Source organism: Varanus komodoensis, unplaced genomic scaffold (genome assembly GCF_004798865.1).
Source record: "Varanus komodoensis strain SLA01 unplaced genomic scaffold, ASM479886v1 scaffold20_1, whole genome shotgun sequence".
In the NCBI taxonomy this organism is placed as follows: Eukaryota; Metazoa; Chordata; class Lepidosauria; order Squamata; family Varanidae; genus Varanus; species Varanus komodoensis.
The window spans coordinates 19,141,434-19,160,184 of NW_025335587.1; the positions used below are offsets into that span (position 1 = coordinate 19,141,434).

The 18,751-nt window shown below is 49.7% G+C and overlaps 1 protein-coding gene across 2 annotated transcripts in view; it reads right to left on the minus strand.

The window, feature by feature from the left end:
* The window catches only part of CLTC (clathrin heavy chain), a 56,746-nt gene extending 38,173 nt beyond the window's left edge, over nt 1–18,573 (minus strand). The window contains exons 1-2 of one of the 2 annotated variants that reach the window (XM_044429831.1): nt 18,200–18,573; nt 1,231–1,438 (exon numbers count right to left, since the gene is read on the minus strand). In XM_044429831.1, the coding sequence (XP_044285766.1) occupies nt 1,231–1,438; nt 18,200–18,241 (250 nt within the window). In that variant the 5' untranslated portion in view covers nt 18,242–18,573. The remainder of the gene's footprint in view (nt 1–1,230; nt 1,439–18,199) is intronic. The other variant, XM_044429832.1, reaches the window with a different exon arrangement.
* Nucleotides 18,574–18,751: the final 178 nt, after the last annotated feature.

Consider the following 18,751-nt stretch of genomic DNA (forward strand, 5'->3'; position numbering starts at 1 on the left):
AAGGATCGGCTCAGAGGTGTCCTGTTCCTTGGCCCCTAACTCACTGGATTCCAGCAAAAAATCAGAAGTAGGTCCTCTAAGTCTGATGCCAGCCCATCCCTGTGCTACATTAAGTAATCTGTTGTTTAGATGATGATTATTATTATTATTACATTTTTATACTGCCAATAGCCAAAGCTCTCTAGGCAGTTGACAGCAATAGACTCATACCCTCAAGTCACCCATCCCACTTCTGCCCAGGCCTGACCCTGCTTAGCTTCCAAAATTAGGCAGGAACAGACACTTCAGGCTACTGCCTGGTCTCCATGAGACAATTCATACTTGCCCCTGGATGCCAGACAACTGGACTTAAATCTCAAAAAACCCAAAAGCAAACCAAGCCTATTTGCTGTTGGAAAGACCGTGCGTTTGAGTCAGCAGCGGGAAGAAAAGGCCCAACTGCATAACATGTATGCCAAGAACTGAAACAGTTGCTTGGGGCGGGTGGCATCTCAAAGTACGTTCGGCCTTTTCTCCTGCTGTCCACTCGCTTGCTGCTTCTAGCGCTTCCAAAAACTCATTTTTAACTGCCTGAAACACAAAAAACTCCATTCACGTTAAAACAGCTTTTGCTGCTGTCCTGGAAGCCAAACTACCAGGCGGGGGGGCATCTCTGGGCAATACAGGGGGATAGTTTTCCAGGCCCGATGCACCCCATGGGCCATGTTTCCTGCTGCCACACCAGTAAAACCGCTGGCAGCAGCCAAGTTTGGCAGTGGCAAAGTTTTTGAAAGGTCAACCGTTTGCCACCAGAATTCAGCAGCAAGCTGCTACAGAGACTTCCAAAGGACATACTATCCATCGGAAGCCTTGTGCAGCAATCCTTTCCAAGGCAAACTTGCTGTTTATTTGCTTTTTCTGCTGATAGTGGGGTGCGGGGGACAAAATCAGGCAGCAAGGGCAGCCCGTCTCACTCTTACCACAAGGCAACCTTGTTTCAAGCTAAGTCATCAAGCATGTTACTAATGAACGAACCCTAGTAATTTTCAAGCAATTACAAAGGAACGTGCTGCACAAGTCATCGCGGGTGGGAAGGATGAGTAATGGTGTTTACTGCAGCAGCGGCTGTAGTTTATTTTGGAGAAAATGCGGAGGGTAACATCAGCACACTTTTAAAGAACCTCAGAGGCACCCAAAAATCCAGGCCTTGGTTCAGAAACGGAAGGCACGTTGAGAGAGGTGTTTACATACCTTTCAGGGCAATGACCTTGCTGGCAGGGTTCATGATGGCGCTGTCAGCTGAAATCGGCCTGCGGATGGGGTTGCTGGGGTCGTTCATGTCGATAATGACCACCTGGGCCTGCTCCCCCACTTTCTCACGTATGCAGATGAATTTGTCAGACTCCATGGTCAGAGTGCTGAAGCCAATGTTGGCCGGGTTGATGCCCAGGTTCTGGAGCTGCAAGACAGAGGGGAGAATTCAAAGCCGCTCAGTGGTTCGCATCCCTCTTATTTATTTATTAATTAAAACATTTTTATGCCGCCCCATTCGCAGAAGCCTCGGGGAGGCTTACAACAATAAAAGTAATTATAATATAAATTACAATAAATATAAACATATATATGGCTAGTCTCAGTATCAGCTGCGATCAATACAGCGTCTAAGGCCTGGGAGTGTGAGAAATTCGTGAGGAAAACCAGCTTGTGTTCCCTTGCTCTTTCCAGCACGTCCGCATGCAACCACAGGCAAATTTGCCAGAAAAAAGTACTAAAAGGTGCCATGTTCCCAAGCCAGAATTCTTTCACCAACTTGCAAAATCTCTCACACCCTTCCCTGACATGACACCTATGGCAACCAATTGCCCATATCATTATGCGAGTCTGTCTTTGGTCCTTTCCGAGTGTCTTCCGTCATTAACTTTGGCCACCCTTTTTCCAATACATCGTCCATCATTAACCAAGCCGACGAGCCAGCAATACAGTTTCTTCAAAACCAAGCTGGTCCTCCCCAGCAGGGCGCTCTCCAATTGTTAAAACACAACTGCCCACTGGGCCTAAGCAATCAAGGGAGCACAGGTTGCGCTGCTAGGGCTTGTCGGTATCATTTGGACGCTAAACACAACAAACACCGAAACAAGGTACCCTGGTGGCAGAATTTCCAGACAGACAAGTCACCAGAGAAGTCGAGAACCACGAGGGCTTGCCCGATACCTCGGGAGCAAGAACAATGATAGTTTCACGGCAAATGGACCTGATGAGGCTAGAAGTGCTGAACAGCTTTCAAGTCAAAGGCTGGCTTCTGCTTCAGAGAAGCTTCGGAGGGTCACATTCCAAAAGGCAAAAGAGGACCAGAACTACACCAGCTTGTTTTAGGTGCAAGCTCTTAGTAACAGGGATTAAACCCAAGGCATTTCAACTTTCCGAATTGGGGGGGGGGGGGGGGGGGAGATGCACCTGTAAAAAAGCCAGGAAGCCACCCAACAGTTGGTGGCTAGGTGAGAGAGGATGGAGTCTTCTGCCCTGACCTGACCCCCATTCTGGAGATTCTACAGATCTGGACTAAGTGAAAAGAAACGGGACTTCGAGTGAGTCACCATTTCGCCACAAGGCGAACTGGGTATCTTTGGACCAGTCGTGCTCTCAACCAGTCACACTCTCAGGGGGTTGTGCGGTAACAACACTGAAGTTGTGAGACCAAGGACAGGAGGGTAGACCTTGTGTGCCAGCTCATGTTTCCTGGAGGATCAGTGGGGCTGATAATGTAGGATACACAATGTTCCATTTTGAAACACCCTGTTTCAGAAAACTTACGTAGTAACTTTGTGAGAAATACAAAGGAAGCCAAACTGGGCAGCTTGGATGGGTATAATTCTGTCAAAAACTTTAAATTTCTTTAGCCAACTCTCCCCAAGGAGTAGATTTATGTATTTGTTTATGCATGCTACCATTAGAGTATAATCTTAGTTATGTTTGGACAGAAAAAGAGCTTACAACTCCCATGTCCTAGCCAGAATAGCTGTCTGGGATAGGCTGGGAGCTGTGGGTCTTTCTTCTGTCTAAACATGAATACAATTTATGCCTTTATTATGTTAAGGTTTCAGCGCCCTGATTTCTTTAAGACCTAAAATAATGAAAAAGATGTATGTGCTATTGTGATCGTTTAATTATTCATAAACAAATAATTTCCACATAATCTTTTGGCTCTGGCCAAGCGTAACATTTCAACTGCACTTCGTTGATTTTATTGGTTGGTTTCATTGCCATTTTATTGTCTTCTGTTTATTAGCACTTACAAAATGCATAAAATTTAAATACTGAAAGATCTGAAAGTGGGTTGGGCTGCCATCCTGGAATCAAACAGTTTATTGCCTTTAATTTCCATACCACAGGATACCCAAGCAGAACAACACGAATCTAGACGGAATGAAGAATCTTTGGCTAGGAAAAGAGAACAAAATAATACGCACACATGCAGCTGAATGAGATTCGGGCCAACATGTAAAAAAACAAGCAAGCAAAGAAAACCCCAAGCACAGGAAATGTAACGTCATTCAAGGCCAGCAAAGCGTCCAGCAGCGAATGGCAGGAATTCCCTCGATACCATTTGATGCCGGCGGATGATTCGGTTCCACTGTTTGGAAACCTGGAGGCTGTTGCAAAGCCTGAAGCAGAGCGGCCCTGTAACAAGCCACAATTATGACGCTGGGCCTTGTTCGTGCGGAAGCTGGGAATGTAAAAGATACGGCCCAAGAGAGGAGCTGGCTCAGGCAGACTTGGCACGGGCTGAACCTGTTATTTCAAAGACAGAATCACATCTCTTCTGGAACTGCGGGGACTCAGGTTTAAAGGCAGGAATCGAGCAACTGGGGGAACTGCTTGGCTGTGTGAGCCAAAGGTGCAGCAGAAGCCAAGGGGGAGAGCCTCAGGCCCTCTTGGCACCCCAGTCCGGCCATCCTGATGGCTGCGCTGCGCCCTCTCCTTTCCCCACTTGCAAAATGTTGAAACGCCTCTCCTTAGGTTGAGTGATTGGTAGTAAGAGCTTTCAGCTACAATAAGCTGGGGTGGCGGGAGAGACAATATTATAACCCTACAGGTGGGGACCGATGGAAGGCACACTCCAGCACAGCTGGATGCCCGGGCAGGGCAAGGCTGCCGCAGCGCCTGGCTAGCCCATGAGACTCCAAGCGCAACTCCTTTTCTGCTAGGCCACTCCGGCTGTACTTCCAGTTCCTCTTTTACGTAGCAGCTCAGCTACCGAGGAAGAGTGATTCATTCACAAGGAACAGTTTCGGAGCGCGGACTGGGAGCCGATGTTTCGCAAGAGCCAGCCATTTCTCCTAAGCATTGAGCTGTCTCTCTCCTCCGCGCTGAAGCTTGGGTCTGCAGAAGAAGAACAGAATGCCACGGAACTACTCCTGCGGGAGAGAGCAGGAACACCGGAGGGTGTGATCGCAAGGGAGGGCAAATCCATTGTGTGCCTGCTTATTATCAGGGACATTTCATGTGCCTTGTTAAAGGCTCCACCTTCCCCACTCTGTCCTGGCCTTCCTTGTCTCCACTGATAAAGACAGGGCGTGCCCCACTTAAATGCCGGAGTTTCAGCATTCAGTTATTTTAAAAAAGCACACACGGATATACAGTATGGGAGAACCCTCCACAGGGTATCTGAATCATAAACACTTGCTCAAAAAGTTAGTGTCCTTGGAACACTGTTGTCTTGTGTGATGACACAATCTGTCATTATTATGATGACAGATCAACTGACAGCGGCGGTGCACAATGCGATGCCCTCTTGATGTGCTGGGACCGCACCGCCCAGGATCCTGACCCCAAATACACAGACTATCGCGAGTGCTTCACACCGGAACTTTTTATACTCAAGAGCGGAGAATCATGTCCCTGAAGCAAGCTACTTCCAAAAGGGGCACACTCCAAAAGCCATTGCTCATCTCCAGACAGTGAATACTGATGAAAGCGGCACATTTCCTACGGAGAGCGAGTGTGGTATAGTGGTCAGGAGCACAAGAGTAGAACTCGGGAGATCGGAGTTCTAGCCCCTGCTCGGCCACGATGCTCCTGGTGCGACTTTGGGCCAGCCACAGACTCTCAGTTCAACCTACTTCACAGCGCTGTTGTTGTTGTGGGGGTAAGATGGAGAATTATGCGAGCCACCTCAAGCTCCTTGAAAAGAAAAAGTGGGATATAGATATAATAAATGAATAAATTTTATATCCTGCATTTCCTCCAGGAAACTTAAGGCAGTGAACGAGGTTACCCTCTTGGCGTTTATGCTTACAAGAAACCTGGGAGGCAGGCAAGGTCAGGAGATGTCTATAGCCCAACGAGCTTTGTGGCTGAGTCAGGGTTTGGAGCAGAGCCTTCCTTCTCATGGCGGAGCATTTCACTTGGGAGTGCCTGCTCTACCTCCAACTGTTGCGCAACTCATTCTCAATTTAAATGGTCCACAAATTAGCTCGTCTCGCTCAGGCCACTTGGACGGCTGCGAGGGCTTCAACCGGCATCTTCTATCTCACCCGGAAACACTTCCCACCTAGCTGCTCTGGAGACGGGCAAGAGCCTCTATCCGGTGAGCTTTATCGCCAAGCAGAGCCAAACGTGCATGGCCCACGGAACAACCTGGTGGCCTGTGCTTTCTGGGCGGCTTTCCCCAGCACCCAAGAGCAGCCAGGAGGACACGCAGGCCCATGAGGAATGCCTCAGGAGGCTGCGATGCCCAGGCTGCATGTTTCACGGGGAGAAAATGATAAGCAGCTCCTGTGTTGCAACACCTTGCGCTTCCATTCCGGCTCCCCACAGGAGTCTGTACCTGTGCCATGTTTCATGCCACACCTTTGGAGGGACCATTCACAGGCTATTAGTAATGCACCACTCCCTTACTACAACTCCCGCCAACCCGGCACTGCTATTCAGTCCCAAGTGGTGGAATAAAAAGATCGTCTTTGTCACTCAACTCTCATCGGCTTCCCCATATTCTTGCTGGGTTTGGGGGAGCAGCTAACTGGTGTGAAGGATTCCTAGCGTTTGTGAGGATACCTGCCCCAGATGCTTCCTCCACTATGCGGTGGTGGGGGGAGGACAGGAGAGAGCAAGCCTGTGCACGCACCCCCAAGAACAAGTTCTAAGCTGAGCGAGCCCCAAGACAGACAAAAGGAAAAGGTGTCAATTCTCGGCTGTCGAGTGAGAACGCCATTACATTAATAGCATAAGCTTCTCACAAATCGCTTTATGTGGGGATTGGAGCAACTGTGGACCACCATTCTCCTGACAGGTTCAAGCATTTGCCTGCTGTTTCCCAATTTTGGGGAAATGCACATTTTTAGGTGTTCATGTTGCAGTCTCCTTTCCTCCTGCTTGTTCTTATACTTGACCTGCTCCAACTATACGACGTGATATCATTTTAGGCCTCGGCACTGAGAAGCTGGAAATGTGACGAGAGCTGGATACGTTTCCTGGTCCACTGAATTTGCTGCTCCTGGATTAGGGTAACCATAACATCGGGAATCTCTGAACTACGGTTGAGATCAGGTGGTCAAATTGCCTGGGCTGTTCATTCCTCTAGGAGAAAGGAGCTTTTTTTTCACCTCGAGGGCAGAGTAAAACACAACTGCCTGTCTCAGTCACAATTAAGCATTCATTTAATCCTAACTTAAACGATGGAGGGCAAATCTACTCCAGAAAGACTGGACCATGCAGCTGTGGCTAACCCCAACCCTCATCACCATTTAAAGGATCCTCATTCTTATGTGTGCACCGATCTTTCGCGCTTTACCCCTTATCAAAACTAAAGTAGTCATTTGCGCTAAACTTACAGGTGACCCATTGCTAGAGATCTGGAGCAAGCCATTTTCTTCCTTAACAGCCAAAGTCCGGCAGATGGTTATAGTTATCTGAGTAAAGACCAAGCTTAGCCACAGCATTTAAGCTATGGCCCCCAAGACAGATTTACCTAATTGTCACCATCTGCTAGAGGCAGCGATATTCTCATATTTTGCGGAGCCTCTGCCTGGAAGACTGGGGCCAATGAAGCCGTGTCAAGCAACGGCCGCATGCGGCTGAGGTTCATCTAGCAGCTAACCAAGCTTAGGTTCCATCAGCACATCTAAATACACCGAAAGAACAGCCCCTTTAACAAAGGGGGGGGAAACAAAGAATGTGCAGGATTCTGCCAAGCCCCCGTAAGCTCATTACTCACACCTGAAGGCCTGCACACCTGTACCAGTACTGCAACTGATACAGAGCATCGGCTAAGGGATTAAACGGATTCACACCTTGGCCCAAAACTCTTTAGGTGGCCTCTAGAGACAAGCTGCTCCTAGCATCCGTTCTCCCATCTGCAATAAGGAGAACAGTACTGAGTACACAGAGCTGTTGCGATAAGAAGAGCTATATCACGCACATGAAGGTAACAGAAATGTTTTGAAAGCATCATGCTTAGAAAACGTGACAGTGCCATACACTATTTTAAGTCTTTCTATTCGGTATCGCAGACCGCAGTGCATTCCTACGTATCACAAGCCCGGAGCAACCTTTTCCTGATGCAGGAGGAGGACGGCACAGCTCTGGATGGCCCATTCGCCACAGCCTGGGACGGCAGAAGGAATTTCTCTCCGTTTTCTCCGAAAGCCAAGTGATCTAGTAATACTCCAGTCCAACTGGTACGGGCAAAGCCCCCATGCAGCAGAGACAGTCTGGCCCCGTGCTTAACCTCACAGGGTTGTTGTTGTGGGGATAAGATGGAGGAGGAGATGTAAGCTGCCTTGAGCCCTTTGTAGGAAAAGGGCAGGATATAAATTGAAAAATGAATGAATATGTCCTCCGTCAGCCCGCTTCCTTCGCGCCACAGCCACGACTGCTGTTTCATTTGCTCTCCTCAGCTCAGCCCAACCCGGCCCTCGGCTCAGGAGAGCAGGGAAGCGGCGGCTGCTGCGTTTTCTCCTGAAGAACACCCCGTCCACACACCTGGAAGGCAGGCAGACACAGGGCAGTAAGGCAGCAGGGCTCCTGCAGGAATGCGGACCACGCCAAGCACCCAAGCAAACTTCCTTCTGATGCTAGCCTACGCAGAAAGCACGATCCCGCTGAAGCGCAAAGCCGGCTCAGGTGGGAAGCACTTTCTCCAGGCACCGTCCCCCCAGGAGTGCCTGCCAGCAAGAGCGCGCCTGCACGGAAAAGATGCGAGCACGTTGCCAAGCGAGCCACAGCCATGCCCCAGGTAGGCCGGCTCCTTTAATTAGGCTAGGCAAAGACACGCAGAGCCACAGAAGTGGACACAGGAAATATTTCACAGGTAGGTAAACTGGGGGGCGGGTTTCGACTTGGCAGCGACGCCTCAGCCGCAGTGAATGAACCGAAACCAAATTAAGGGGACTGCGATGACATAAACGGACTCAAAACCAGGAGCGCTGATGGGAGAGGCTATTCTGTAACGTCAGGTACCCAAGATACCAGTCTTAAAGTGGCAGGCAGTCCGCTGCTTCAAGAAAACTGAACGTGGTGCGCAGATTGATGCCTTGGCCAAGATAAGCAGCCAGATCCGCAGGTGGTCCAAACTGGGAGAGGAAGGAAGCACATGACCAGATGCACAGAAACTGGTAAAGTGAATCCTGATGCACAACACGCTTTCCTATCAGAAGACCACTTCAGGGTCACCCTCATCAGCAGCTGGAGGCCTCACCTCCTGGCTGGCTTTGAGAGTTGCATTTCACCAACAAAAGAAGTGATTTTCCCAGGATGCATTTGACTGCGGTTCCCATGATTCTCAGCCAGGATGTTCATTGGCTGGGTGGGTTTTATGGGGATTACAGTCCAGCACATCTGGAAAAGGTCAGGCTGGGAAAAGCCGTGTTAAGCCAAAAGGGGGGGGGGTCTGCTTTCTCGAGAAATCCTTCAACTGGAATGGAAATTTTCTAAAGAAAATAGAGATGGGATCTTTGAGAGCCAGTGTGGCGTAGTGGTTACGAGCACGGGACTGGGACTCGGACGATCTGGGTTCGAGTCCCCGCTCAGCCATGGAGCCAACTGGGTGACTCTGGGCCAGTCACAGACACTCAGCCCAACCTACCTCACAGGGTTGTTGTTGTGGGGATAAGATGGAGGAGGAGATGGAAGCTGCCTTGAGCCCTTTGCAGGAAAAAGGCAGGATATCAAAATCAAAAAATAAATAAAATAAATAAAAAATAAACAACAAACCGTTGGCATTGAGGCAGCCTTTGATCTTACGCATCCAGGAAACTTCCTGAAAATAAGGCGTCTCCGACAGAGAAAAACATAGCAAAGGGTGCAAGCTGAACTTGAGACTGTGCCCAGAATCAGGGCTAGAAACTTGAAGAACACGCTGAAGTACTGATTTGTTTGAAGAACTTCCTTACAACAGAACGAGGCAGATGAATGAAAGCTGTTCCTACACAGACTTGTGACTTTGATCTTTCACAGCCCCGGGATACTAGCTAAGCACCCCAAGTCACACACCACCGTTATGAAGGTAAGTGCTGCACCCGCACCTGTAGGTACATCAGCACACACAGGTCATGTCTGCTATAAGCATGCGGTTAAAAAGAGAGGCATTCCCAATCTCCGAAGAAGCAATTTCGTATCCGCCCTTCCATGTGTATGATATCCTAATCCATCAAGTTTGCTCTTGAGCATTGCTTTACCTAACACCACTATCCTGGGCAGCACTAAGGGATGTCCTGCAAATCCAGCTGTATTATGGCAGGTTTAAAGGGCTGTGTGGCCGAGAACCGTCCTTCGGAGCGCAGACTGAAGTGCTAAGGACAACGAAGGCGGCTGGGTAAGGAAGGCATTTTGGATCCCCCATCAATGCACACCCAATAAAAAACAGCCGGGGGGGGGGGGGAATGCTGGCAGTGGCGAACCTGTTGACCTCTCCTCAGAGAGGAGTCAGCGTATTTCACTGGAAGAATTCTGAGCTTCCAAAAGGAAGTGGAAAAATGCTGAGAATGCAGTGGTTGTTCATTTCGATAGCACACACCCGGATGCGGGCCATTGTTTTGTCACTGGGCAGCAAATGGAGCCCCGACCCCGACCCATTCATCATCGCAAAATTGCCAACTTAACCAGTTTTTGCATACGGCCACCCTGCTAAATTAACTTCTCAGCACACTCCACAGAATAGCAAATATTTCTACTCCTCCAACGTATTTCCATAGTTAAAGTCCCTCTATTGACCTTCAGAGCCCCAGATGGTTCAGAGGCGGGTTTTCAAGGACCACCTTCATCTGCACACACCTTTAAAATAAACTTTTGTGGCCCTACAATACTGAGTTAGTCATCTTACTAACTGCACTTTCATGCTAGGCAAGCCGTCTTGTCAGATGCTTGTACATTAAAAGCAGCCTTAAAATATTTAAGCAATCAAACGCAAGCATTTGACTCCGCTGTTGCTTGATTTTAATGAATGACTTGCCTTTGGTTCAGTTTGCTTTTGCTGCCTCTTTTAAGCTTGTCATAAATACGACTGGTACCTGTTTCTACATCTTTAGGTAATCTGTAAACGGCTTTGAACACCTTTTTGGAGAGCAAAGGCAGGGCATAAGATTCTGAATTAAGTGAAATGAACAGGATTTTATTATTGTATACGAGAGCGCATCATGAACATATCGCAGGACTGCTATTTAAAACAGGCATTACAACACTTTCCAGGTGGTAATGACCTAAGTATCAGAAGAAAGAAAGGAGACCGAGCACATCTGGAGTAAGCTCCACTGTACTACACGCAGGTGGAGAAGTTCTGAGACGGCGGCCAAGTGGAGCTAGCCTGCAACCTGGTGCTGGTAACACTTCACCTTCCGTCATTCCACAGCCCTCTTCTTCAAAGCACCAATCAGTATCAGGACAGCAAAGCATACAACAAGGCATTGCATGAGCAATCCATTGGCTAATTAGCAACCTGCTGTATACACGGGCACTACCAAGGTTACCTTTACTCACCTGCTGAGCCGCTGAATTCTTCTGGGCTGGCTGGCCAACCCAAGCCAGTGCCAAGCGATGGGGGCGCACAGATTACCTGGGCATGGCAACCCTCTTCCCTTTTTTTATTACTGCTTGATGGCTCTACATGAACAGCTTCAGGTGGCAGATGGGGCTAAAATAGGAGTAAGAGTCTGAGACCAGAGTCAAGTTTTATAATGCAGACTTCAGACTTTCAGGGTTTACCTTAAAAAAAATCCTAGAAGTCAGAGATACAGCAGTGAAACTTTGGATTAAAGAATTCAAGAACAGGCATTTGATTTTGCTTCCAGAACTTAACGGGGTTCATGGTCCTTCTACACAGAACTCTCCCCCACCCTGGTTACCTCCTTTTCAACAGCATAATTTGGGGGGCTGAATAATTTTGTGGCTGCTATCGATCAATGATCGAGTTGGCTACACTTGCTTATCTGTGCCAAATATCCAAAAATCTACCATTTCAAGTGGTGATTCTTATTCTATAACCACTTGAAAAGGACCCTGGAAATAAGCAAGGTGTTCCTCATATAAGCAAAAAGGAGAGAGAGATGCTCAGTAAGGTACTCTAATACACATGCTTTTCCAGAGAAGCTTTTCCACAGCAGGTAGGTGATGGAAAGGACGCCCGAATTCCACTTCTTTGCCAGAGCAACTAAAAGTGAGCAAAGATGAGCACCAACACGGAAAGTGAGCAGGGATGGAGGTTTCATTTATCCCTTGGAGAGGTGACCGGGCTGATACGTACCGCCTGCATCCTGAATAATGTATCTCCAGTCAGCTCAGAGGCCAAATTATCAGACACACAAAAACAACCTTTTCACAGCACTTGAAAACATCTTGCTAGAAATGATCCAGACACCACTGTTGCTTTTCACCTAACACCATCCAAAAGCATGTAATCCAAACTTAAAAGGGGGGAATTTATATGTAAAGTGGGCGCTTATTAACTGGGTTTTCTATGTCTTAAGATCTTTATGCGTGGGAAGCTTATCAGGGAGTCATCAGAGCAAAGATAACAGTGGACAGATGTCCATACAAAATAACGTTCTTCCACAGTGTGAATTCACAAGGGAGTACTGGATATCTTCCGGAGCATATGTTTAGATTACAATACAATTTTATTTATGCCTAGTCAGAAGTAAAGCTTCGTTAACTTCAATGAGCAAAGGATTGTAGCTGGAGGTTGGTATCCATCAATGCTGCCCACCCACAAAACTGGAGCTGTCAAAGGAACAGAGAACACCATCCCAAAATCTCCCAAAATCTGCTCCCGAGAGTTGGGTGACATTAAAAGTTCTCAGTACTTCCATTAGTGTTGGACAGGTTCAGCCAATGAGCGAGTGTGAAGTAGTATTATGTCTTAAGATATCTAGTAGTATTCTAACAGACAAATTCCAAGTTTCACATATGACCTGTAAGCCTTTATTACATTTGTCTTATCTGAAATACTTCGTTGTTGGAAAGCTATGTTACTCCTACAGTAAGACATGTGGCATACGTCTGCTTGAAGTGCAAAAGTAGTCAAATCTCCACCTAAATAGACCCTAATTGAGGGCAAAAGAACATCTCTCAAAAATGAAATTCAAAGTTTTCCGGAAAGCACATTTCACGACTGCTCAACACAACTTTTCTCAGCAGCTTGATCTACTAGGCAACAAATATTTCGCCTGCTTTTCCTAACAAGCAGAGAGGCCTCGTCTCCTATTCAGCCTGGCACTGCTTGTTTACAAACTGTTTGCAAACTGAAGGGAACCACCATATCCCAGTGAAGGCTTGTGGAGAGACATTTTGGGGTAAATACGAGCTACAGCTCTCCATACTACACTGCGTCTCTGTGTAAGCTATATACTGCTAGTTTTATTCTCTTATAAAGATCAATTTGTTAACTTAAAATCGAGTAGTATTCATTCCATGACCTTTTCTAGTTCATCGATATTTTCTGATATAAGAGCAAGTTCCCACCCCACCACACACAGTGGGGTCTTAACAGCATCACCATTTATATTCCACCACCTTTCCCTCTTTCCAGGAATCCAAGGAGGCTTACACAGCTCTCCTCTCCATTTTATTCCCACAACAACCCTGTAAGGTAGGTTAGGCTGAGAATCTGCGGCTGATCCAAAGTCACCCAGGCAGCTTCATGGCCGAGTGGGGACTCCAGCCTGGATCTCCCAGGTCTGTATTTCAACTGCACTACACTGGCTTCCATTCATCCCACACCCAGTCTCCTTTCAAGTTCCCAGTTCCGCAATATCCCTTCCTCTTTCATATGAAAAAGAATGAAGCAAGCCGCAGCTGTGCCATAAAGTTTCCTCAACATCTAAAGCAGAAATAATCTTCTAGAGTACAGAGAGACGCACCAAAACCCAATCACTTTATTTATTTTTTTCATGTTTGTTCAACAGGGACTTGCAGCCACTTCTTTCTTCTTTGCTGCTGCTTCAGCTTTTTTAAAAATTTTAATTTCAGCTGTCTTTGAACCATCCCAGCCATCCAGGACTCACACAGCAGAAATTACCTCCCAGCACAAACCAGTCCTTGCACTGAACAGGCAGGGGAGAGAAACGCGCCCCCATTCCAGGAGCTGGTTTGAGGAAGCCGAAATTGAGCAGATGGGGTTTGGTCGGCGTCTGGAAAGACCACCTCGGAGCCCCATCTAACCTTTCTTGAGTTCTGGGGAAGAAATACTGGATACACAAGTGATGAAAGTGCTAAATTTTCATTAATTTCAGCACAGCAAAAGGAGGGCAACTCTTGTACCTCAGCAGTGGGATAAGCCCAAGTAACACGTTCAGTGTATTTCTGACTCTTCCCCAAAATAAAATCAAGAGGTACATATGAACATTAATCCTCCTTTTTCTGCTCAATGCAAAACAAATACAGCCATATTAAGGTGAGCTGCTTCAGAATAAGCGATCTGACACCAAGATTCCTCCTCGGTCATCTTTTCAGCAAAGAATTATAGGAACATGTTGTCTTATTTCAGAGAAATCCAAATGAAGGAAACTCCCTGATATTTCTGAAGGCGCAAATAAAGAAACAACTGTGATAAATGTGGTGAGCAGAACAGCATCCCATCAACATTGTCTTCCAAGTACACATTTTGCTTTATCATTCTTTGCAGCTCTCTTGGCAAGATCTTTGGCACAAGACACAATGGCATTTTCCAGAAATGGCTGCTTGCATACATTAGCTCAGATTTAAAGGAAGGAACCTGGGAAAGAAGGTTATTGGATGGAACTCCCCTTTATGGTATATCAATGCTGCATTATGAAGCAGCTTAAAATCCACCAACTCTTAAATGCAGTTTGAAAGGCCCTGGCTTATGGAACAACATGTCTGTATGGATTCTAATCAAGGGAACACATTGTAATAAGGACACGAAAGTACATCTGTAAACTGGGGTGGCCCATTTCTTGAGAGTAACAAGATGTCTGTTATTCATTTATTTATTTTTCGATTTATATCCTGCCTTTTTCCTGCAAAGGGCTCAAGGCAGCTTACATCTCCTCCTCCATCTTATCCCCACAACAACAACCCTGTGAGGCAGGTTGGGCTGAGAGTCTGTGACTGGCCCAGAGTCACCCAGTGGGCTCCATGGCCGAGCGGGGACTCGAACCCGGATCGTCCGAGTCCCAGTCCCACGCTCTTCACCACTACACCACACTGGCTCATCACTGTTATTCTAAGTGGCAAACTAGATTTGTGAGATTGTGAAAAGGTTCGATCTACACCCCACCCTATCAAAACATTAAGAAAAATCTGCGATTCTTGCTCACAGCATGGTAGGACAGCATAGTGGGAATCTGCGTTTTTCTCCCAAGAAATGCACCAAAGGGGTATGCGAGAATGTGCTCTGTCTATTCTGCTGTTTCCGATTTAGAGAAGCGGCACGTTCCAATCAAGCTCCCCATTCGTGCAGCGAAAGCAAGCGTTTCAGACACCTCCAAGGCGTGCAGCAAAGACAAGACCTGCTTAACGCCGTCCTGTGCCAAGGTAGCCCAGGGCACGGGTCCCCTCCCCACGGCCGACCTGCCAAAGGCTATGCAGCAAAAAGCTTGCAGCAGCTACTTTCATGTGTCCCCCAGCTCAAGAGGTGAGGAGCCAAAACTCAACAGGAAAAAGGATTCGTGTTTTATTCTCGCTGTTGTTTTCACACTATATCCAGTAACCTTGGAGAACCCTTCTTGTTACCACTGCTGGAGAGGCAGGCCCATTATTTCCCTGCAGGGGAATGTCAGTCATACAGCAAGTACTATGCCTAACGGGCGAGGACCACTTCTGGAAGGAGCTCAGGCTCGAAAGAGCAGCTCAGGGGTTTGATCTCGCAAAAAGCTGGGATGACTGCAGGTGGGCTGGGAAAAGAGCAAGAAAGGGAAGGCCTCCTCTTGCCCAGCACTCCTACAAGAAGCACACCTCCCAGCAGGCGCGAGAGGAGGCTGAAATCCAGCCCGTGCCCACGCACCGAGGGCTGCGTGTTCTCGTAAAGTGGCAGCGGCAGGAACTGCACTGCATGAAGTGCTTAGCGAAGCTTCCCTCCCCCCCATCCCTGCACCGAAGATGTTAAGCATTTGTTGGATCTTAGGTCAGGCTGACGTTCGAGGGGGTGGGGACGAGAGCAGCGCCAAGCCAGCCCAGTGAAGCCATCGAGTGGATCCCGAAGTTCCGGGGCTCACACAACAAACGCTGACCGGAGTTTGGAGGGGAGCAAACCGCCGAGGTGCGTGAAAAAAACGCCCTTCCCGAGCCCTCTTTATGCATGTCTGTGTATGTGCAAGCAGAAGGAGCGCCATCGTTTGGGAAAGCGACTCCGGCTCTTTCAAAAACCAGGAGGAGCTGCCCTTGGCAGCGTACCCAGGCAGATGCCGCTGCAGAGGAAGATAAGGGCCCCCACAATGGGCAGTGACATTTTGGCCGTTGCAAAGCTATGTCTCTATGCCCAACCTGGGAGCGGACTTCAACTCTCCTGCCCAGCAGAAAAGCCCCGTTTTCTTCAGCTTTACACAAACCTCAAAGTGCTCAGATAACATTCTCCCGGCCACGCGATGCCCGCTGACCCTGGATTACCCTGACCGTAATACCTCCTACAGTGCGTTTAGTTCGAGATGCCATTGTCGTAAAGTTCAGGCAAACACCCACTGGGCTCCACTGGCCCCCTAGATGTGTCTTGACGCCTCAGAACTTCCCGTGGCTCCCCATCCCGCTTCAATCCCCCCCTTCTGCCTGTCCTGCCTTAATCCTCTTTCAGTCTTCTGTCATCAAGCTGGAACCCAAGTCAGTCTTCAAGACCAAACGAGCCCCGGCATAGGCTAGAGGTTGAAAAATGAATAGGCACATGTGCCCAAACACAAGCGACAGGAAAGGTCCCACTCCCCCGGGATCCTCACCCCCGGCAACTCACATCCTCCCCCAGTAGTTCTTCCAGCCCAGCCCTCCACCCTCATGTCCCCAGCACAAGGAAAATACAGAGAACTCCTCCCCGATGAGCTCCAGCCTAACTGCCCTTGGCGTCTCTTCCCCAACCTGCCCAACTGCCACAGGTCCACCCTGCAGAAACATGGGGAAGTCACGCCCCAGTCTCCTCCTGTGTCCACACGAGCCTCTCTGCCCCAGCCAAATTAGCACCAGGCTAATTTGGTCTCAGTATGCAGAGACGAACACCAGGCACTTCCCTACATTCCAGCCACCCCACCCTCTCTCAGTTTCCACACAGGATTCCCCTCCCACTCCATTTTATTCATAAAGACCTTCTCACTTCTCCATCATTCTAAACTTCCAGTAGCATCCACCCCCAAGTTAGCAAAGAGCCTCAGCCAGGCCAAACACACACCTGCCTGCCTTCCATTTCAAAGTGACCCCAAAAATCAAGTTTTCCCTTCCACCTTATACAGAAGCATCTCTCTCTCACTCGCTCACTTCCAAAGGTTTGGAGGCCCTCCTACCCCCCAAGAAACACCCCTCTAATCTCATTCACCTCCACTTCACCCCTCAGTGGCTTGTCATGGGTACCCCCTGCCCAACTTACAAACTTTCCCCAAATTCCCTGCACCTGCGGCTCCCGTTCCCAGCCACCTGAGCGCCTTCCCTCCTCCTGGAGCGCTGCATTTCACGGCTCCGCTCCTTAACCCTTCGCACTCCAGCACCACTCTCGAAGTTCACCCTGCCGCCTAGTCTGTGTGGGTCCTCTCTTGCCCGGCTCTCACGCCACCTGCCCCTCTTCCTGCTGGCCCACTTCAACGCGGGCTATCCCACCCCAGCACTCGCGCTCCCATCCTGCCACACAGAGGGTTCCCTGCTTCCCCACCGGCAGGTAGCCAACCCCCCACCCTCCTTTCCCCTTCCACACAGATGCTTCCTGCTGAGCTCCATCCAAGGCCTCCCCTTCATTCCAGTCACCTTCCCTTCCCTTCCTTTTACTCCCAGCAGCAGGCCTAGCTGCCGCACGAATGAATTCTACACAAAACCACCCCGGAATTCTCCCTTCCTTCCACGCATGCACACAAACCGCATGCACACGAACCTCTCCTCCAAATGCCCTCCCTTGCAGTGCTCTGCTCCCAGAACTGCTTGCCTAAGATACCAAAAAAAGTTACCTTCCTCACCCCCACTTCAGGCATCATTATATGCAGCTTATAACCGTGTTCTCCTTGACCTGTGTATGTGGAAATAACACACGGAAGCAGGGCGAAGGAGTGCGTGGAATCCCACAAGGGTATTTGCCCACCCGAGAGCCATGGCACGTGTATCAGCAAAATCCTTTCGTCCCTTTTTCCTATGCGAGGCCATGCACTTTGACATACATTTTGAACCGCGCTGCACACGCCTCTCGCTCCCGCCTCCCCCAAACCGCCCCGTTGAATCCCCTTCGCACCGTGACACCCACGCACGCCCGACAAGCGGCCGGGCCCCCACCCCGCACCCCCGGCAGCCCCGCAGCCCCTGTCGCATTGAACGGGGAGAACCAGGCAGGGTCAGGCCAGAGGTGTGTGAAGCAGGGAAACATAAATAGCAGCACAGGGATGCGCGCACGCAAGAAGGGCTCTTCCTCCCGGGGAGCCCCGCCCCCCCCCCGCTCGCGGCCCCCCCAATCCACGCAGGCACACGGACCCCCCTCCCTCCCCCCCTCCCTCCCCGTTCGCCTCAGGCCTTCCTCCACTCCCACCCCACGTACCTCACCACAGGCGCGCGCCCCACCTGCGTCGCCCCCCCCCCCGCTCGCCCCCCCCCCTACCTGGAGATGCTCCTGGAAGCGGATGGGCAGGATCTGGGCCATGGCGGCGGAAGCGTTGTTCGCGTTTGAAGGCTCCAGCCCGGCGTCGGCGCGGGGGAGCTGGTCTCTCCTCGGCCGCGAAGAAGAAAGAGAGAAAGGCGGCGCCGGGGCAGCGGCGGAGAGGAGGAGGAGGCGGCGGCGGCTGCGGCGGGGGAAGGGCGGCTCTCAGTGGCGGGGAGACCGAGACGGGAGGCCGCCGCGAGCGATCCGGAAACAGCCCTCGCTCGCTGGCGGAAGGACACGCCGCTCGCCCTCACGAAAGGGAGCGCGACGGCTGCAACAGCGGCGGCTTCCTCCGCCCGAGTCGCTTCTGCTCACCTGCCGCCGATTAACCGCAGCGGCGGAAGGATCCCATGGCGAACGCGAACCTCCGCCCACGTATAGAATCAATGGGATTAGGCGGAAGGATCCTTTGAAACCGGAAGGAACTCTTTTCCTCGAGGCTTTTTTTTTTGCTTTTGGAGAGGGCGAAGCTCCTCCCCCATCGGGGCTCGAGCTTCCCTTTTTTTTTGC